The 16,071-nt window shown below is 51.1% G+C and overlaps 1 protein-coding gene across 2 annotated transcripts in view; it reads right to left on the bottom strand.

Moving 5' to 3' along the window:
- The window catches only part of TPO (thyroid peroxidase), a 96,762-nt gene that overhangs the window by 27,758 nt on the left and 52,933 nt on the right, over positions 1–16,071 (bottom strand). Inside the window, exons 7-9 of one of the 2 annotated variants that reach the window (XM_023192645.1) lie at positions 12,970–13,488; positions 5,454–5,712; positions 1,390–1,560 (exon numbers count right to left, since the gene is read on the bottom strand). In XM_023192645.1, the coding sequence (XP_023048413.1) occupies positions 1,390–1,560; positions 5,454–5,712; positions 12,970–13,488 (949 nt within the window). The remainder of the gene's footprint in view (positions 1–1,389; positions 1,561–5,453; positions 5,713–12,969; positions 13,489–16,071) is intronic. The other variant, XM_023192647.1, reaches the window with a different exon arrangement.

Here is a 16,071-nt window from a genome sequence, read left to right as displayed (position 1 = left end):
TGCTGGACGTGCGGGCATGTGCGGATGTGTGCTGGGCATGTGTAGGTTTGTACTGGGCATGTGGGGGCATGTGTGGGTGTGTGCTGGGCATGTGTAGACAGGTGTGTGCTGGGCATGTGCTGGGTATGTGTGAGCGTGTGTTGGGTATATGCTGGGTGTGTGCAGGTGTGTGCTGTGTATGTGCTGGGCGTGTGCTGGGCATGTGTAGACAGGTGTGTGCTGGGCATGTGCTGGGTATGTGTGGGCGTGTGTTGGGTGTGTGCTGGGCGTGTGCAGGCATGTGCTGAGTATGTGTGGGCGTGTGTTGGGTGTGTGCTGGGCGTGTGCAGGCATGTGCTGGGTATGCGCCAGGCATGTGCAGGCATGTGTGGGCTGTGCTTCCTGAGCTCTGGCAACAAGGAAGCAGCTGTGTTTGGGTGCAGGGAGTGAGGGGCACAGTGTGCATTATCCTGACACACGTGGGGCCCCTTCTGCATCCTCCCAACTCAGGTTTAGTCCCCAGATATTCACAGCCTGTGTGGTTGCTGATCCCAGCCCTTCCAGATGCCACTGGTAAGGAAGACAGGAAAGGGGGAAGGGCCAGGGGACAGAGGAAGGCCCAGGGATGTGGCAGAACAAGACTTGCCAGTACTGTCCATCTCACATGTCACCCACGCACAATAGGAGGGCACCTCCCAAGCTCCCAGGGTGCATGGAGAGAACAGAGCCACACACCGAATATGAGGTCTCAGGGGATCAGGCCTGGACAGGTGCTGCAGGTTGACCAGACAACCAAACCACCTAGGAGCCCAGAGGAGGGAAGGCTGAGGTGGGCCTGAGGTCAGGGAGTTGGGAACTGGGCAGGTCAGGCAGGAGGCTGTGGGGTGGGGCCTGGGAAAGGCAGGAGCCAGGTCGGGTGTAGGGAGCACAGGGGGCTGCTGGCCTGAGAGGAGCAGCCACTCCCACCAGGGGCCAGCTTGGACCAGTTAGCTCACAGCAGTCCTGATGTGGTGGAATGATCTCTGCAGGCCCCAGGATCTCGCTGGGGGGAGGAGAAGGGGAGGGGTCACTCTAGCCATCCCAGGAGCTTCCCGGGACGCCAGACGCAGACCTGCCATTGTCTGCCTGCGCAGTGCCTCCTCCCTCTACTAGAAGCGGGTGTTTCTCAAGGTCCTAGCTCATACGTCCCTGGGAGGTTCAGAACCACCCTCTTTGTGCCATTTCTCTCTCTAAGAAAAGCTGGAGGTGGCCTCTACAGCTGAATGAACTGGGGTCCTTTAAGAGCCATTGCTTAGAAGACATTAGATTTGCGATTGTTTTACTTTAAATCAGTCTCTCTAGCAGCAGGTTGCTAGCTCGGCAAATCCTGCAGCAGCTGCATGAGGTGTGCAAAGGAAGGAACTGGCAGACCTGGCAGCCCATGGTCCCGGCCCCTCTGCAGGTTGATGGACGCTAGATCCAAGGTGCTGGAATTGGACAGCACAAACAGCCTTTCCGTCAGTTCCTCGTTCATCAGCTGATCCTGCACCTGCAGTTTGGCTGGTCTTGCAAGAAGGCCTCGTATTAGTGGGTCCAAACCACCTGGAAAATACCACGCGCAAGGCAAGGACAGTTCTCGGCTCAGTTCTAGAGAAACAACAATATCTCAATCTTGTCCTTAGCAAATCTTTGTGTAAGTTCATGAATTCCGCTTGTGTGATTCCAGAGTGTCCTGAATGTCCTCAGGACACTGCCCTTGCTGGCGAGTGAACCACTGGGCTGGCACTGATGATGTGGCTTAAGGGGGATGGACCCTCAGAAAGAAAGGGGCCTGGAGAAGGAGTCCACCAGTCTTTAAAGCTTTTTATTTCTTAGCAACAGAAAGATTACAAAAAAAAAAAAAAAAAAAAAAAAAAAAAAAAAGAAGCATTTGCTGAATTCTAACATCCAGAACAGTGAAAGGAAGACTCAGCTTAGCTGAGGGAGTGGCCAGGGTGCCTGGGGACCACTGCTCCTGTCATTTCCAAAGGCCCCGTGTGGAAAGCAGGCCCCACGACCTGTCAGGGTCCCTCTATCTCAATGGCGTGTGAACTCACCACTGCATGCCACCAGTCTTTAAAGTTTGGCCTTAGGATGCCCAAAAGGAAGACTTAGGAATCACAACGTGCATCGTCCTGTGTGGGATGAGCTGGGTGTCTTCAAATGCCAGGCACCGCTGAGGGCCGGGCCAGCCCCTGCCTCTCTGGTGCACTGTGCATGACTCAGCTCTCATCTAAGCAGGTATCACCAGACACACTGCCGCACCCCTGCCCTCCCCGCTCCCCACTACACCTGGAGCCAGTCAACTTTTGAGTCAGGTTAGAAGCTCCCAGAAAGACCTACAGAGTACTGGGAAAGGAATATAAAGAAAAAATGGGGAAGCTTAAAAATAACCCTTCCAAAAAACTAATTGGGGGAATAGGTTCATTTTCTTCCAAATAATTAACTTCCAAAGGTAACCCATCATTAACATTCTAAAGATGAGGGTGCTGATCGTAACTATAGAACAGTTTAGCCTTTTATTTTTATTTTATTTTGAAATGGATTTTCACTCTGTTGCCCAGTCTGGAATGCAATGGCGAGATCTCAGCTCACCTGCAACCTCTGCCTCCCGGGTTCAAGCAAGTCTCCTGCCACAGCCTCTTGAGTAGCTGAGACTACAGGCACCTGCCACCACGCCTGGCTAATTTTTTTTAAATTTTTTTTATTTTTAGTAGAGACAGGGTTTCACCATGTTGGCCAGGCTGGTCTCAAACTGCTGACCTCAAGTGATCCACCTACCTCGGCCTCCCAAAGTGCTGGGATTATAGGCATGAACCACCATGTCTGGGCCCAGTTTAGCCTTTTAAAATGCTTTAAACACATGTATTTTCCCCATAGATATTAAAAACCTTGCATAGGACCAGCAAGGTGTGCCCATACAGAAGGTCTGCATGGCTGTGGTGAATCATAAGAAAGAAGGGAGAACTGATGAACATCGATGAGAAATCCCCAATAAAATACCAGCAAACCGAATCCAGCAGCACATCAAGAAGCTTATCCACCACGATCAAGTCGGCTTCATCCCTGGGATGCAAGGCTGGCTCAACATACACAAGTCAATAAACGTACTCCATCATATAAACAGAACCAATGACAAAAAACACATGATTATCCCAATAGATGCAGAAAAGGCCTTCGACAAAATTCAACTGCCTTTCATGCTAAAAACTCTCAATAAACTGGGTATTCTTGGAACGTATCTCAAAATAATAAGAGCTATTTATGACAAACCCACAGCCAATATCATACTGAATGGGCAAAAACTGGAAGTATTCCCTTTGAAAACTGGCACAAGACAGGGATGCCCTCTCTCACCACTCCTATTTAACATATTGTTGGAAGTTCTGGCTAGGGCAATCAGGCAAGAGAAAGAAATAAAGAGTATTCAATTAGGAAAAGAGGAAGTCAAATTGTGCCTGTTTGCAGATGACGTGATTGTATATTTAGAAAATCCCGTTGCCTCAGTCCAAAATCTCAAGTTAATAAGCAACTTCAGCAAAGTCTCAGGATACAAAATCAATGTGCAAAAATAACAAGCATTCCTATACACCAATAACAGACAGACAGAGCCAAATTATCAGTGAACTCCCATTCATAATTGCTACAAAGAGAATAAAATACCTAGGAATCCAACTTACAAGGGATGTGAAAGACCTGAAAGGAGAACTACAAACTGCTGCTCAATGAAATAAAAGAGAACACAAACAAATGGAAGAACATTCCATGCTCATGGACAAGAAGAATCAACATCGTGAAAATGGCCATACTGCCCAAAGTAATTTATAGATTCAATGCCATCCCCATCAAGCTACCAATGACTTTCTTCACAGAATTGGAAAAAACTACTTTAAAGTTCATATGGAACCAAAAAAGAGCCCACATTGCCAAGAAAATCCTAAACAAAAAGAGCAAAGCTGGAGGCATCATGCTACCTGACTTCAAACTGTACCACAAGGCTACAGTAACCAAAACAGCATGGTACTGGTACCAAAAGAGAGATGTAGACCAATGGAACAGAACAGAGGCATCAGAAATAACACCACACATCTACAACCATCTGATCTTTGACAAACCTGACAAAAATAAGAAATGGGGAAAGGATTCCCTATTTAATAAATGGTGCTGGGAAAACTGGCTAGCCGTATGTAGAAAGCTGAAACTGGATCCCTTCCTTACACCTTATGCAAAAATTAATTCAAGATGGATTAAAGACTTAAATGTTAGATCTAAAACCATAAAAACCCTAGAAGAAAACCTAGGCAATACCATTCAGGACATAGGCATGGGCAAGGACTTCATGTCTAAAACACCAAAAGCAATGGCAACAAAAGCCAAAATTGACAAATGGGATCTAATTAAACTAAAGAGCTTCTGCACAGCAAAAGAAACTACCATCAGAGTGAACAGATAACCTACAGAATGGGAGAAAATTTTTTGCAATCTATCCATCTGACAAAGGGCTAATATCCAGAATCTACAAAGAACTTAAACAAATTTACAAGAAAAAAACAAACAACCACATCAAAAAGTGGGCAAAGGATATGAAAAGACACTTCTTAAAAGAAGACATTTATGCAGCCAACAGACACATGAGAAAATGCTCATCGTCACTGGTCATTAGAGAAATGCAAATTGAAACCAAAATGAGATACCATCTCACACCAGTTAGAATGGTGATCATTAAGAAGTCAGGAAACAACAGATGCTGGAGAGGATATGGAGAAATAGGAATGTTTTTACACTGTTGGCGGGAGTGCAAATGAGTTCAACCATTGTGGAAGACAGTGTGGTGATTCCTCAAGGATCTAGAACTAGAAATACCATTTGACCCAGCGATCCAATTACTGGGCATATACCCAAAGGATTATAAATCATGCTGCTATAAAGACACATGCATACATATGTTTATTGTGGCACTGTTCACAGTAGCAAAGACTTGGAACCAACACAAATGTCCATCAGTGATAGACTGGATTAAGAAAATGTGGCACATATACACCATGGAATACTATGCAATCATAAAAAAGGATGAGTTCATTTCCTTTGTAGGGACATGGATGCAGCTGGAAATCATCATTCTCAGCAAACTATCACAAGGACAGAAAACCAAACACCGCATGTTCTCACTCATAGGTGGGAACTGAACAATGAGAACCCATGGACACAGGGCGGGGATCATCACACACCATCTGCCGTGGGGTGGGGGCAGGGGAGGGAGAGCATTAGGAGAAATGCCTAATGTAAATTATGAGACAATGGGTGCAGCAAACCAACAGGGCACATGTCTACCCTATGTCACAAACCTGCGCGTTGTGCACATTTACCCTAGAACTTAAAGTATACTAAAAAAATAAAAATATAAAAAAAGAAGGGCGACTTCACGGGGACCAGCTGCAGGGACCACACTCACTCACCTCCATGGAGGAGCGTCCATGGGCTGAAGAAGGCCTCATGCAGCCACAGCCCGGGCAGGTCGGGGTGCTCCTGGAAGCCAGTGTCCAGCCTTCTCACCAGCGGGTGGATCGTGGCATGGCCGAAGCGGAAGGCGGCCGTGGAGAACACGTTGGACACAGTGGGATTGGCGGTGGAGTCGTAGCCTTCATAGGGGCCCACGTACTGCTGGAAGGCCTCGGGTCCCAGGATGCTGGGGACGTAATCCCTCAGGGTGATGATCTATGCAGAAAGGAAAAGCGTCTCAGTGAGGCCCAGGATAGCAGAGGAGGGTCGCCTCGAGCGGCAGTGGAGAAGAGCATCTTCCTCGATATCCCCAGGGAGCTGGACTCTTCTCGCCTTGCAATACAGGCCTCAGCTGAACTTCCCAGAAAGGCGTTCTTGTGATTTTTTTCATGAATATTCAGGAGGTGTGTTTATAGGGCTGACTAGAGAGCCTCCCTCCCAGGATGGTGATGGGGCTGGCAGTGGCAAGAGACAGCGTCTCTGTCGAGCCAACAGTGGTCACCGGGCCAGGCTGGGCAGCTCGACTCCTGGCTGGATGACTGACAGCGGGGAGCAGTTCCTTTTTCTACAAAGCAACAATACCTAATTCCTAGAACCTTTGTGAGGATTAAATCAAAGCATGTTGTTTGGCACAGAGCTCTGTCAATGGAAAATTACAGTGCAATCGCAGGGCCTGGAAATTACAATTTGACACATGGACCCAGGAGAATTACGTACAAAGATTCTACTTTTAGGTTTAACAGTGTTTCTTTCAGACAGAAAAATCAGTCTCAAATTGTTTTGGTATTTAAGGGGAATATTTTGGTCAATAAACTACATCCAAATGAAGCATAATAGGCATAATTCTAGAATATGAATCTTCTCCTTTAGCTTACCAGTATAGGAAGGTAAGCAGATGATTTAAAAATAACCAACATTATTTACACACTTGTAATATGTTCCTTCCAGGTGCCAGAATGCATTTCCTAAGCACGTAATTTGGCCCTTCAGGGCGACCAGGGAGAGCTATGAGTCTTGTGGGGCCTGGGTGTTTACTGAGGGCGCACCTGCTCCCCGCTGTCCCGCTGTCCCGCTCCACCTCAGAGACCTGGACAGACAAGAAGGAAAAGGCGGCATCCAAATGTTCCCCAGTGGGGTTTCCGTCCCTGTGCTAGTTCTTCCATTGGTGAGAAGCACCCCATGCTATGGGTCAGCATCCCAGAGAGTAGTTCTGACTTCATCCTGCAAACAGCCTCTCCACCTCAGGCGCAATTTATGTGGCAGCGTTTCTAAACCACACAGGTGTCCTGGGGGCTCCTCCTAGCTGCAGGAGAAGGTCTGTGTGCTTCCCACATTCAGAACTCAGGCAGCACCTTCTGCTCCCTGGAACATTCTTTGGTTTCTTCTCACTACAATAGAAAGGAAAAGGCCTCTCTCTCTTTAGCCCAGAGACGGAGACGATTTCTTTCTTTCTTTTTTTTTTTTTTTCTTTTGAGACAAAGTCTCGCTCTGTCACCCAGGCTGGGCTGGAGCACAGTGGCTCCGTCTTCCGGGTTCCCGCCATTCTCCTGCCTCAGCCTCCCGAGTAGCTGGGACTACAGGCGCCGCCACCATGCCCGGCTAGTTTTTTGTATTTTTAGTAGAGATGGGGTTTCAGCATGTTAGCCAGGATGGTCTCAATCTCCCGGCCTCGTGATCCACCCACCTTGGCCTCCCAAAGTGCTGGGATTACAGGCGTGAGCCACTGCGCCCGGCCGAGACAGTTTCATATTCAAGTGCAAGCTATTTTAAGGAAGACACCTCTTCCCCTTCTTGCCCACCTGAAGTTTGACTTGTGAGCCAGGGGATGCAGCAAGTACAGACAGAGAACTCCTGAGGCCTGAGCCTGAGGTTCCCAGCTCCACCCGTGTCCAGCCAGCTACGAACCGAGAGCAAACCCGTGCCCTTCATCGGAGCCTCGCAGGCACTGCGCCTCCTGGTGTCTGACCTTGCCAGAGCTCTGAACAGTGTCTCCCCTCTTCCCCACTGGCTCCTCATCGGATCTGCAATGTCCCCGGCAAGTGATTGGGCTCGGATACTGCAGCCTCCCCTGGGAGCTGTCGAGGTTGGGCAGAAGCACCCTCTGTTCTGACCAATAGGGCCTTAAAACTTGAATCCTGAGTCGGGCGTGGTAGCTCACGCCTGTAATCCCAGCACTTTGGGAGGCCAAGGTGGGAGGATTGCTTGATCCCGAGAGCAAGACCAGCCTGGGCAACACAGTCAGACTCTGCTTCTACAAATACTTTTAAAAAATTAAAAATTAGCCAGGCGGGGTGGTGCACTCCTGTTGTCCCGGCGATGCGGGCGGCTGAGGTGCGAGGATGGCTTGAGCCCAGGAGGTTGAGGCTGCAGTGAGCTATGACTGTGCCACCGCACTTCCGCCTGGGTGATAGAGGAGGTGCCTTCTCAGAAAGAGAAAAAGAAAACCTTGAACCTTGTAAACAGCTCTCTGGAATTTTCATGGCAATTCTTGTGAAAATGCTTCTGGTATCTGTTTACCTGGTCATGTGGAGGAAATGGTTACTCTGAGCTATTGGACCTGGGCAGATGCCATACCGTCAGACCTGGGCATCGCTGCTGTCGAGTGCCCCTCCTGCCCATCTCCCAGGTGGGCCCCGTCTTCTTTCGCTGCTGGCAGTGCCATGTAGAGGCCTTGTCTTCCCAAGCTGCTTCAAGCTGCTCCTCCATGTCTGCTCTCACCCCAGCCTCCTGGTTCCCCACAGCCTCTGCCAAAGCTGCCAGGCACTGACTTGTGGCCACTCTCCATTTCTTGGCCTTCACAACTCACCAGTGAGAATGACTGAAAGGTCCACACTTGGGAAAATGGTGGGCGTGAAGGTGACGGGAAGCCAGGACCCCAACATAGGGGGAGACCAGGACTAAGAGACCTGGAGATGTGATGCTTGTCACCAATGGTGGGAAAGAGCCACGCAGCCCCTGGCACAGGCTCCTTTGAACCTCCTGACTGCTTTCAATGTCATTCACCCTACTCTCTGCAGAACAATGTCACTCAGTATTTTCTTAAACATGCCCTACTAGTCCAACAAGAGGCTCCCATGTGTTTGCTGAGGGTGCTCCAGGGAGGAGGCTGAGCAGGCACCCAGCCAGCACCCAGCTCCCCAAGGATGCAACACAGCCAGGTCTGGCTTGTGCTCCTCAGCAGGCAGCCCTACAGCATGGCACACCTGGGCTTTTGCTCCTCCACAGGCAGCCCTGCAGCATGGCACACCTGGGCTTTTTCTCCTCCACAGGCAGCCCTGCAGCATGGCACACCTGGGCTTGCGCTTCTCCACAGGCAGCCCTGCAGCATGGCACACCTGGGCTTGGTCCAGCCTTGAGGCAGGGGCCTGGCTGTCCCTGCAGAGGAACCCCTGGAGAGGAACGGCTGGGAGATTTTGTCAGCCAACATTGGAGGCTGCTGGGGAATGGGGCCCTGCCGGTAAAGAGGTCTGGGTGGGGCAGCAACAGCACCTAGGTATTCTGAATGGGCAAAAACTGGAAGTATTCCCTTTGAAAACCGGAACAAGACAGGGATGCCCTCTCTGACCACTCGTATTTAACATATTGTTGGAAGTTCTGGCCAGGGCAATCACGTAAGAGAAACGGCCTTTCTCTTTCTTTCCAGCCTTGGAAGCATGACTTTATCCATCTGCTCCTTTGCTCTGGAGGAGCAGCCAATCTGAAAAAGTACTCAGCTACAGCAAAGGTCAGCAGCCGAGTGGCCCGGGCATGTAGCCCCTGCCCTGAGATGTGGATCCGCCTGCCTAGGATGGGGATGTCCGGGGAGATCAGTGGTCCCGCCGGGGTCTGGTCGTACTTCCACACACATCCAAAGCAGAGCTTCTGTGGGTCCCTGGATATCTGGGGAAGTCAAGGCTGTGCTCCAGTAATAGGCCTGCTATCTGATGGCCGGGGCATAGCAAACACCCACGCCAGATGTTTGGGATGTCTTTATCTCAAACTCCATGCAGCCTAGATGGCACACCCAGACTCACCAAGGATGGCTACCTCCTCTCTGCCTCCCTCAACCTGTGCTGGGAAGGGTTTCCTTTCTCATTCTCTTCTTGTCTGTAGAACACAAAAGTTATCGCCCAAGTAAGCATCTGATTGTGAGTTCTTGTTTTGTGACACACCGTAGAGCGGCTGAGTACTGCAGGGATGGAAGAGCAAGAGCTTCGGTTTCTCCTGGCAGGAAGCATGGCTTATGGAACCCGGGTCCTGTGGGATCTCAAGCCAGCAAGAGCAACTTCATCAGTCCTTCCTATGTGCAAGTCCCCCGAGAGGTGCCGGCTCCCAGGAACCAGCACAGAGGGCGGCCTGCAGATGCCTCCCAAAGACACCCACGGCAGAAGTCCTGTGCCCCAGGGCCGAGGGAGGGGATCGCTCTCAGCTGTCTACAAAAGAAATTAGAGGAGCCAAGATCCTCAGACAGGAGGTGGCCGGGGTTGGACCCTGACAGCTTAGAGTGGGTGTGGTGAGGACAGACACAGCATCAGGGACGTGGTGTGGACGGATGCAAGAGGAGGGAGGTGTTGTGGATGGATGCAGCAGGAGAAACATGGTGTGGACGGATGGAGGAGGAGGGATGTGACGTGGACAGATGGAGGAGAAAGCTGTGACTCCCAGCTCTGAGTTGAGCCTTCCTGCCTCTTGCTGATGTGTGCATTATCCTGGCCCTGGCTGGCTCGTGTGTGTGTGTGTGTGTGTGTGTGTAGGGGGTTTGGGGGAATAATAGAAGGGGGATGCTATTTCTCTTTCATAAAGTTGCCCTGGCATTTCTTTTCATTATCTAATGCTTTTCAGAAGAAGAGAGATTCAGATCACAAAGTTACCAAACTATAAGTCAATAGAACCAGGGAGAGAAAAACGAGCCTTCCAGGCCACTGCGGATCTTTCAAATATGGCTGGAAGTTACAGCAGTGGCTCTACTGACACGTTAAACACAACTTATTATTTTAATGTATCAAAGGTTTTTGTAAAAAGCACCAAAGAGGACCTATTGACTGAAAAAAACACAAAAGGAAATTCAAAAGTGAAATGTAAAACCAAGAAGAAAAGAATGTTCACATTTTTAAAAAAAGCAGAACACACAGGAAATGAACTGAGGAAGGTAAAAATGAAACAGAGAAGAACACTTTTCCTATTGTTTGCTGCTGTTATTATTTCATTAATAATAAGACTAGGCAGCTGGGCGCGGTGGCTCAGGCCTGTAATCCCAGCACTTTGGGAGCCTGAGGCAGGCGGATCACTTGAGGAAAGGAGTTCAAGACCATCCTGGCCAACATGGCAAAACCCTATGTCTATTAAAAATACAAAAATTAGCTGGGAGTGGTGGCACGTGTCTGTGGTCTCAGCTACTTGAGAGGCTGAGGCAGGAGAATCGCTTGAACCTGGGAGGTGGTGGTTGCAGTGAGCCGAGATCTCACCACTATACTCCAGCCTGGGTGACAGAGTGAGACTCTGTCTCAAAAAAACAAAACAAAACAAAAACACACACACACAAAAGGAAGAAGAAGGAGAAGAGGAGGAGGAGGAGGAGGAGGAGGAGGAGGAGCAGCAGCAGCAGCAGGCAACCAAATGTCATTATTTTCAGGTCAGTGGGATTCTCAGAAATCTGGAATTAAACTGTCTCTAATCTATCATGACAGGGCCTGGTAATAATTCACACCTCTAAATAATTCCAGAACTCCATGGAGAAGAAAGACAGCAGGATGCATGACAATTGGGTGTTTCTCGCCCTGTGAACGGGCTCCAGGGATCCGAGGCAGCCTGTTTTCTCACAGCTCCCTGGGCTGGATGAGGTTCTCACTCAAAGAAGGTTCAAACCAAATCCTGCTCCTGAGGCTACAGCACAGCCAGGACTTCCAGAATTAGTTTTGAAATTTCTACTTCATTCACAAATTCAATATATATTTATGAAGCAACCTGGCAAATTGTGGGTCCTGAGAAAGAAAGAATTAAACAGATGAACATCTCTCTGTGGAGCTCCCAGTCAGGGAAGGGGCACCGAAGCAGCAAGGAAGCAAACAGGAGCCCTGAAGGCCTCAGGGGATGAGCACAGGGGAGAGGGCAGCCGTCTGGGACCTGTTTCCCCAGGTGTGTGGTGGGAAGTCCAGGCTCAGGGAGACGAGGACCTGGATTCCAATGCTCCGCAGCTCCTGGGTTTACATTCCCCTTTGCACAGGGCAGCAGGAAAGTGTCTGAGTCGCTGCTTGAAAGCGACGTGGGTGCCTGATGATTTTTACTTCACATGGTGACAAGGTTCCTGCTTTCATTTCTAACTCCGCTCCTCTCACCCACGCAAGACTCCTCCGTCTGGCTGATGCTCCCAGCCGAGCGCTGCTGTGTGGATGTGGGCGTTAGGACAGTGAGCTCGTCTGCCGCGTTTGCTGGAGAAGTCTGCGGGCTTGCGGCTGCCAGTCCCTGTTCCAGGAAGCTCCAAGTCCCCTCACCACCCAGGAACTAAGAGTTAACGCCCAGCGCGTGGGGGCTTCCCAGGCCCTCTGCTCTGACCTTTGGGACCTGGACCCCACTGCAGCGAAGGCCAGAAAGTGGCAGGGGTGTGTGCTGCCTGGGGGCGGTCGGTGCCACGCACAGCCCCTGTGCCTCCTTGGACAAAGCTCCAGTGCCTCCTTTAGAACAGGATTGACGCGCCCTTCCCCGCAGGCTCAGGGCGAGAACTGCGGAGACGATGCCCAGGCCGCTACAGGGCCCGGTGCAACAGACACGCACATGGTCACTCTCAATATAAAACAGCCCATCCTTCATAACAACCCCGTGAGACCCCCAGTCAGGGACTGCATTTCTAAGTGTGTAAGTGCTTTTTTCCATCACACAATTGAGAAAAGGTCAACTTGAGTCTCCATTTAAGACCCTCTCATGCAATACTTAAGAGAGTCATAAAATGAAGAAAGGTTTCAAACAGACTCTAACTTGCTAGTTCAGAAACCTCACACAGAGTCAGTTCTGCATTCTCTACATTGTCTCCGAAATACAAAAACATCAGCATCCCTGGTCCACCCACCTCCAAAGGTTGTTCTGGGAATTATTAAATGAGTTGAAATCTGTAAAGCACCTAGCCTGGCTGCGGGCACAGGGAAACCTGTGTGACCTGGCTGCCATTGTTGGGGGGCTGTGGTTATTGGTCTCTTGGTGGGATAGTCACCAGCCAGCTGGAGGGTAAGCAGGTGGGACGGGGGGCCCCGGAGGGCCGCCAGCGCTGGCGTTACCCTTCGGCCCCTGCACAGGACTCACGATGACCCTCCACACACCCATGAAGGGCGCCCACCATGATTGCGCACCCACACAAGGCCCCACGACCTCGGGCTCACACACGTGGGCGCCCATGATGGCTGTGCAAGTACCTGGGACAGAGAACCCACGATTCTGCGCACCCACGAGGCGCCCCCCGCTTTGCATGCGGCCACCCAGGGCGCCCAGGACCACCCTGCGCACCTGGTGCAGGGCGCCCACGACCTTGCGCGCCTCCTGGTACGTGGTGTCCGCGCTCCAGTGCGCGTTGAGGGCCTTGAGCGCCGCGGCCAGGCGGTTGTGCTCCCGCAGCCACAGCGTGTGCAGCGCCGTCAGGGAGGGGACCTCGCTGGCGCGGCCGTCCCCGGCCAGGAAGCAGGGCCCGCGGGTCTCTCCGGGGATGCCGGGCTCAGACGCACAGGCCGCGGGCGCGCGTGGCGGCGCGAAGGGCAGGTAGGCGCGGCCGGAGTCCCGGAGGCGCGCGTGGACGCGGAGCAGCCCCTCGGCGCTGGTCCAGTTCCGCAGCTGCCTCTCCAGGGCCGGGGAGCTGCCGTACACGGTGGACGCGTCCAGGAACGAGGTCAGCCCGTTCATCTGCTGCCGCGGGTTGGCGGTGGACAGGTTCCCGAAGAGCGCGCCTTGGTCCCCGGTGCCACAGGTGGCCGAAGAGCGGTAGAAGGGCAGACAGGCGGTGCCCGCGGCCGGCCGGGCCTCCTCCGGGAGCTGCGGGCAAAGGGGAGTTCAAGGTCACCCAGGGCCCCGCTCACCCTTTTTAAGACTCGAAGCTCGAGGCCAGCGACGACCCTGCAGCGCCGCATGTTTCTCTGCCCCTCTAGTCCTCTCTGCAGGGGTCAGTCCAGCCAGTCCCCTGATGTCCCCCTGGCCTGCTCACCGGTGGTCTCATTCCCGGGGAAGAGGCTGAACCCAGAGGATGCACCCCACATCCTAGGAGTCCACATCTCCCTAAAGCTCAGATGCTCTTGGCCTAAGCCAGTCTCGTTCCTGCTCAGACCTGCTCTAGCTGCTCATGAAATCCCCGGTCTGATTTATTTTCTGACTTTTGGAAGAGCTGATCTCTTTCTTTTTCTTCTTTTCTTCTTCTTCTTCTTCTTTTTTTTTTTTTTTCTGAGACGGAGTCTTGCTCTGTCACCCAGGCTGGAGGGCAGTGGCCCGATCTCAGCTCACTGCAAGCTCCGCCTCCCGGGTTCCCTCCCGCCATTCTCCTGCCTCAGCCTCCCGAGTAGCTGGGACTACAGGGGCCGCCACCTCGCCCGGCTAATTAAGGGCTGAGCTCTTTCTTTCCAGTGCCATGGACTTGGTTTAGGAGCCCAATGAGCAAACAGTCTCAGAGTTTTGTGGGCATCACTGTTTAGTGTAAAGGCAGCTGGAGGGGAGTAAGGAGACCTTGGGTGGGCTTCCAACTCTGGCTGTGGCCAGCTTCCATCTTCTCTTCTGTAACATGGAGATCTAAAACATTTTTCCAGATTTACAGGTTTCTTGGGAAGAGTTGCCCGTGCTGGATGTCGGGCAAGCTCTGTGGGTTGCAGAGAGCACGTGCCCTTTCCCTGGCAACTCTTCCTCCCTGGGGAGGTGTCACAGGGCCAGGGCCTACTCTGGGTGTTATTAGATTTAGGAGGTTAAATCGCTCATCCAGAATCACAAGATCAACCGGGTTGGACAGACCCCGAAAGAGACTCTTGCTGAAGATCACGGTCTTCTTGTAATAGGACATTATTTTTACCAGTGAAAATAAGGGAAAAGCTCCTCTCAGGGAAAAGCGCAGCCCAGGCACTGAGGAGTAGGAAGGAACAGAGGACCTGGGGTCAAGTAGGGGAATGCACCCGGCGAGGCAGCAGCCACTCAGGAGTTAGCTGCCCCATGCAGTGCTGTGCAGGGAGACAGGCCGAGCTCCTGATGGACTCAGGCACAGGAGGTGCAGTGGAAAGAATGCAGGTGACAGGAGTCAGCCTTGTGGTGAAGCAGCAAAGCAGATGCCAAGAGAACCCCTCTGAGCAGTGCCCTGGCCTAGCAGTTCTGCAGCCCAAGGCCGGCTGGGAGTCGGGGCAGCGAGGATGCCCCAGCCCTGGTTCAGAGACAGCACAGGATCCACAGGTCATGCATTAAAAAATATACTTCCAGCTGGGCAAGGTGGCTTACGCCTGTAATCCCAGCACTTTGGGAGGCCGAGGTGGGCAGATCACAAGGTCATGAGATCGAGACCATCCTGCCTAACACGGTGAAACCCCATCTCTACTAACAAAAAATTAGCCAGGCGTGGTGGCGGGCACCTGTAGTCCCAGCTACTCGGGAGGCTGAGGCAGGAGAATGGTGTGAACCCAGGATGTGGAGCTTGTAGTGAGCTGAGATCACACCATGGCACTCCAGCCTGGGTGACAGTGCGATACTCTATCTCAAAAAAGAGAAGAAAAAAAAAAAAGTGCTTCCACTGAGAGCCCTCAGGGAGGCCTGCAAGGCTCAGAGGAGAGGATATGAGAACTTAGGGCCAGCAGGGAACCCAGGCAGGAGCTGAAATTCAGCAAGAGAGTAAGAAAGCCAAGAAAACCACGACAGCAGGAACTTCAGTGCACGCCCTTCAGATTATACAGGACCAGTGCCCCCAAGAAGAGAAATAGAGGAATTAAATTGAGGAGGACAAATAATAATAAAATTACAAATAAATAACAAGGAGCTGCAAATTCTCCTAATAACTGATTCAAAGAGACTCTTAAGAAGAGCTGAAAGTCTCTCTAGAAATCAATGAAAGGTTAACTCGCTTGTTAAGAAAATTCAAGAATACCAGCAAAGCCTCCCTCAGAAGAAAATCTATACTCTTTAAATTGCTTTCATCAAAACAACAAAAACAAAGAAATTAAGTAGCTATTTTAAGAATTCAGTTAAGGAACAGAGAGCTAAAGCAAAAGTAAATGAGAAAGTTAAATTAATACATGCAGAAGTTAAAATTAATTAACTATGAATAAAAGACCTGGTGGGAAGAAAACATAAAGCTCTGCTTCACAACCCAGTGTGGAAAACAAAGAAAGGGCACAGAGTGAGGCAGGGTTTGGAATGAGAAAGGAGCAGGGCTCAGGTGCGCAGGAGAGACGAGAAGAATCAGGAGCGATTGTCTATGAAGTTTCATGGCAACACACTGGAAAATGAAGAGCCGATGGATGACTCCCTAACAAAATGGAAATAACCACAATTTTTCCGAGAAGAAATGTAAAACTCCAAAGGACAATGAGGATGGAAGAGATGGACAAGGTGATCAGAAATCCAGGGATCAGATGGCATTGACAGTGGACTTCC

This window comes from Piliocolobus tephrosceles, chromosome 15 (assembly GCF_002776525.5).
Source record: "Piliocolobus tephrosceles isolate RC106 chromosome 15, ASM277652v3, whole genome shotgun sequence".
NCBI lineage: Eukaryota > Metazoa > Chordata > Mammalia > Primates > Cercopithecidae > Piliocolobus > Piliocolobus tephrosceles.
The sequence above is the reverse complement of the archived record's forward strand: the minus strand, read 5'-3'. Positions and strand labels throughout refer to the sequence as shown.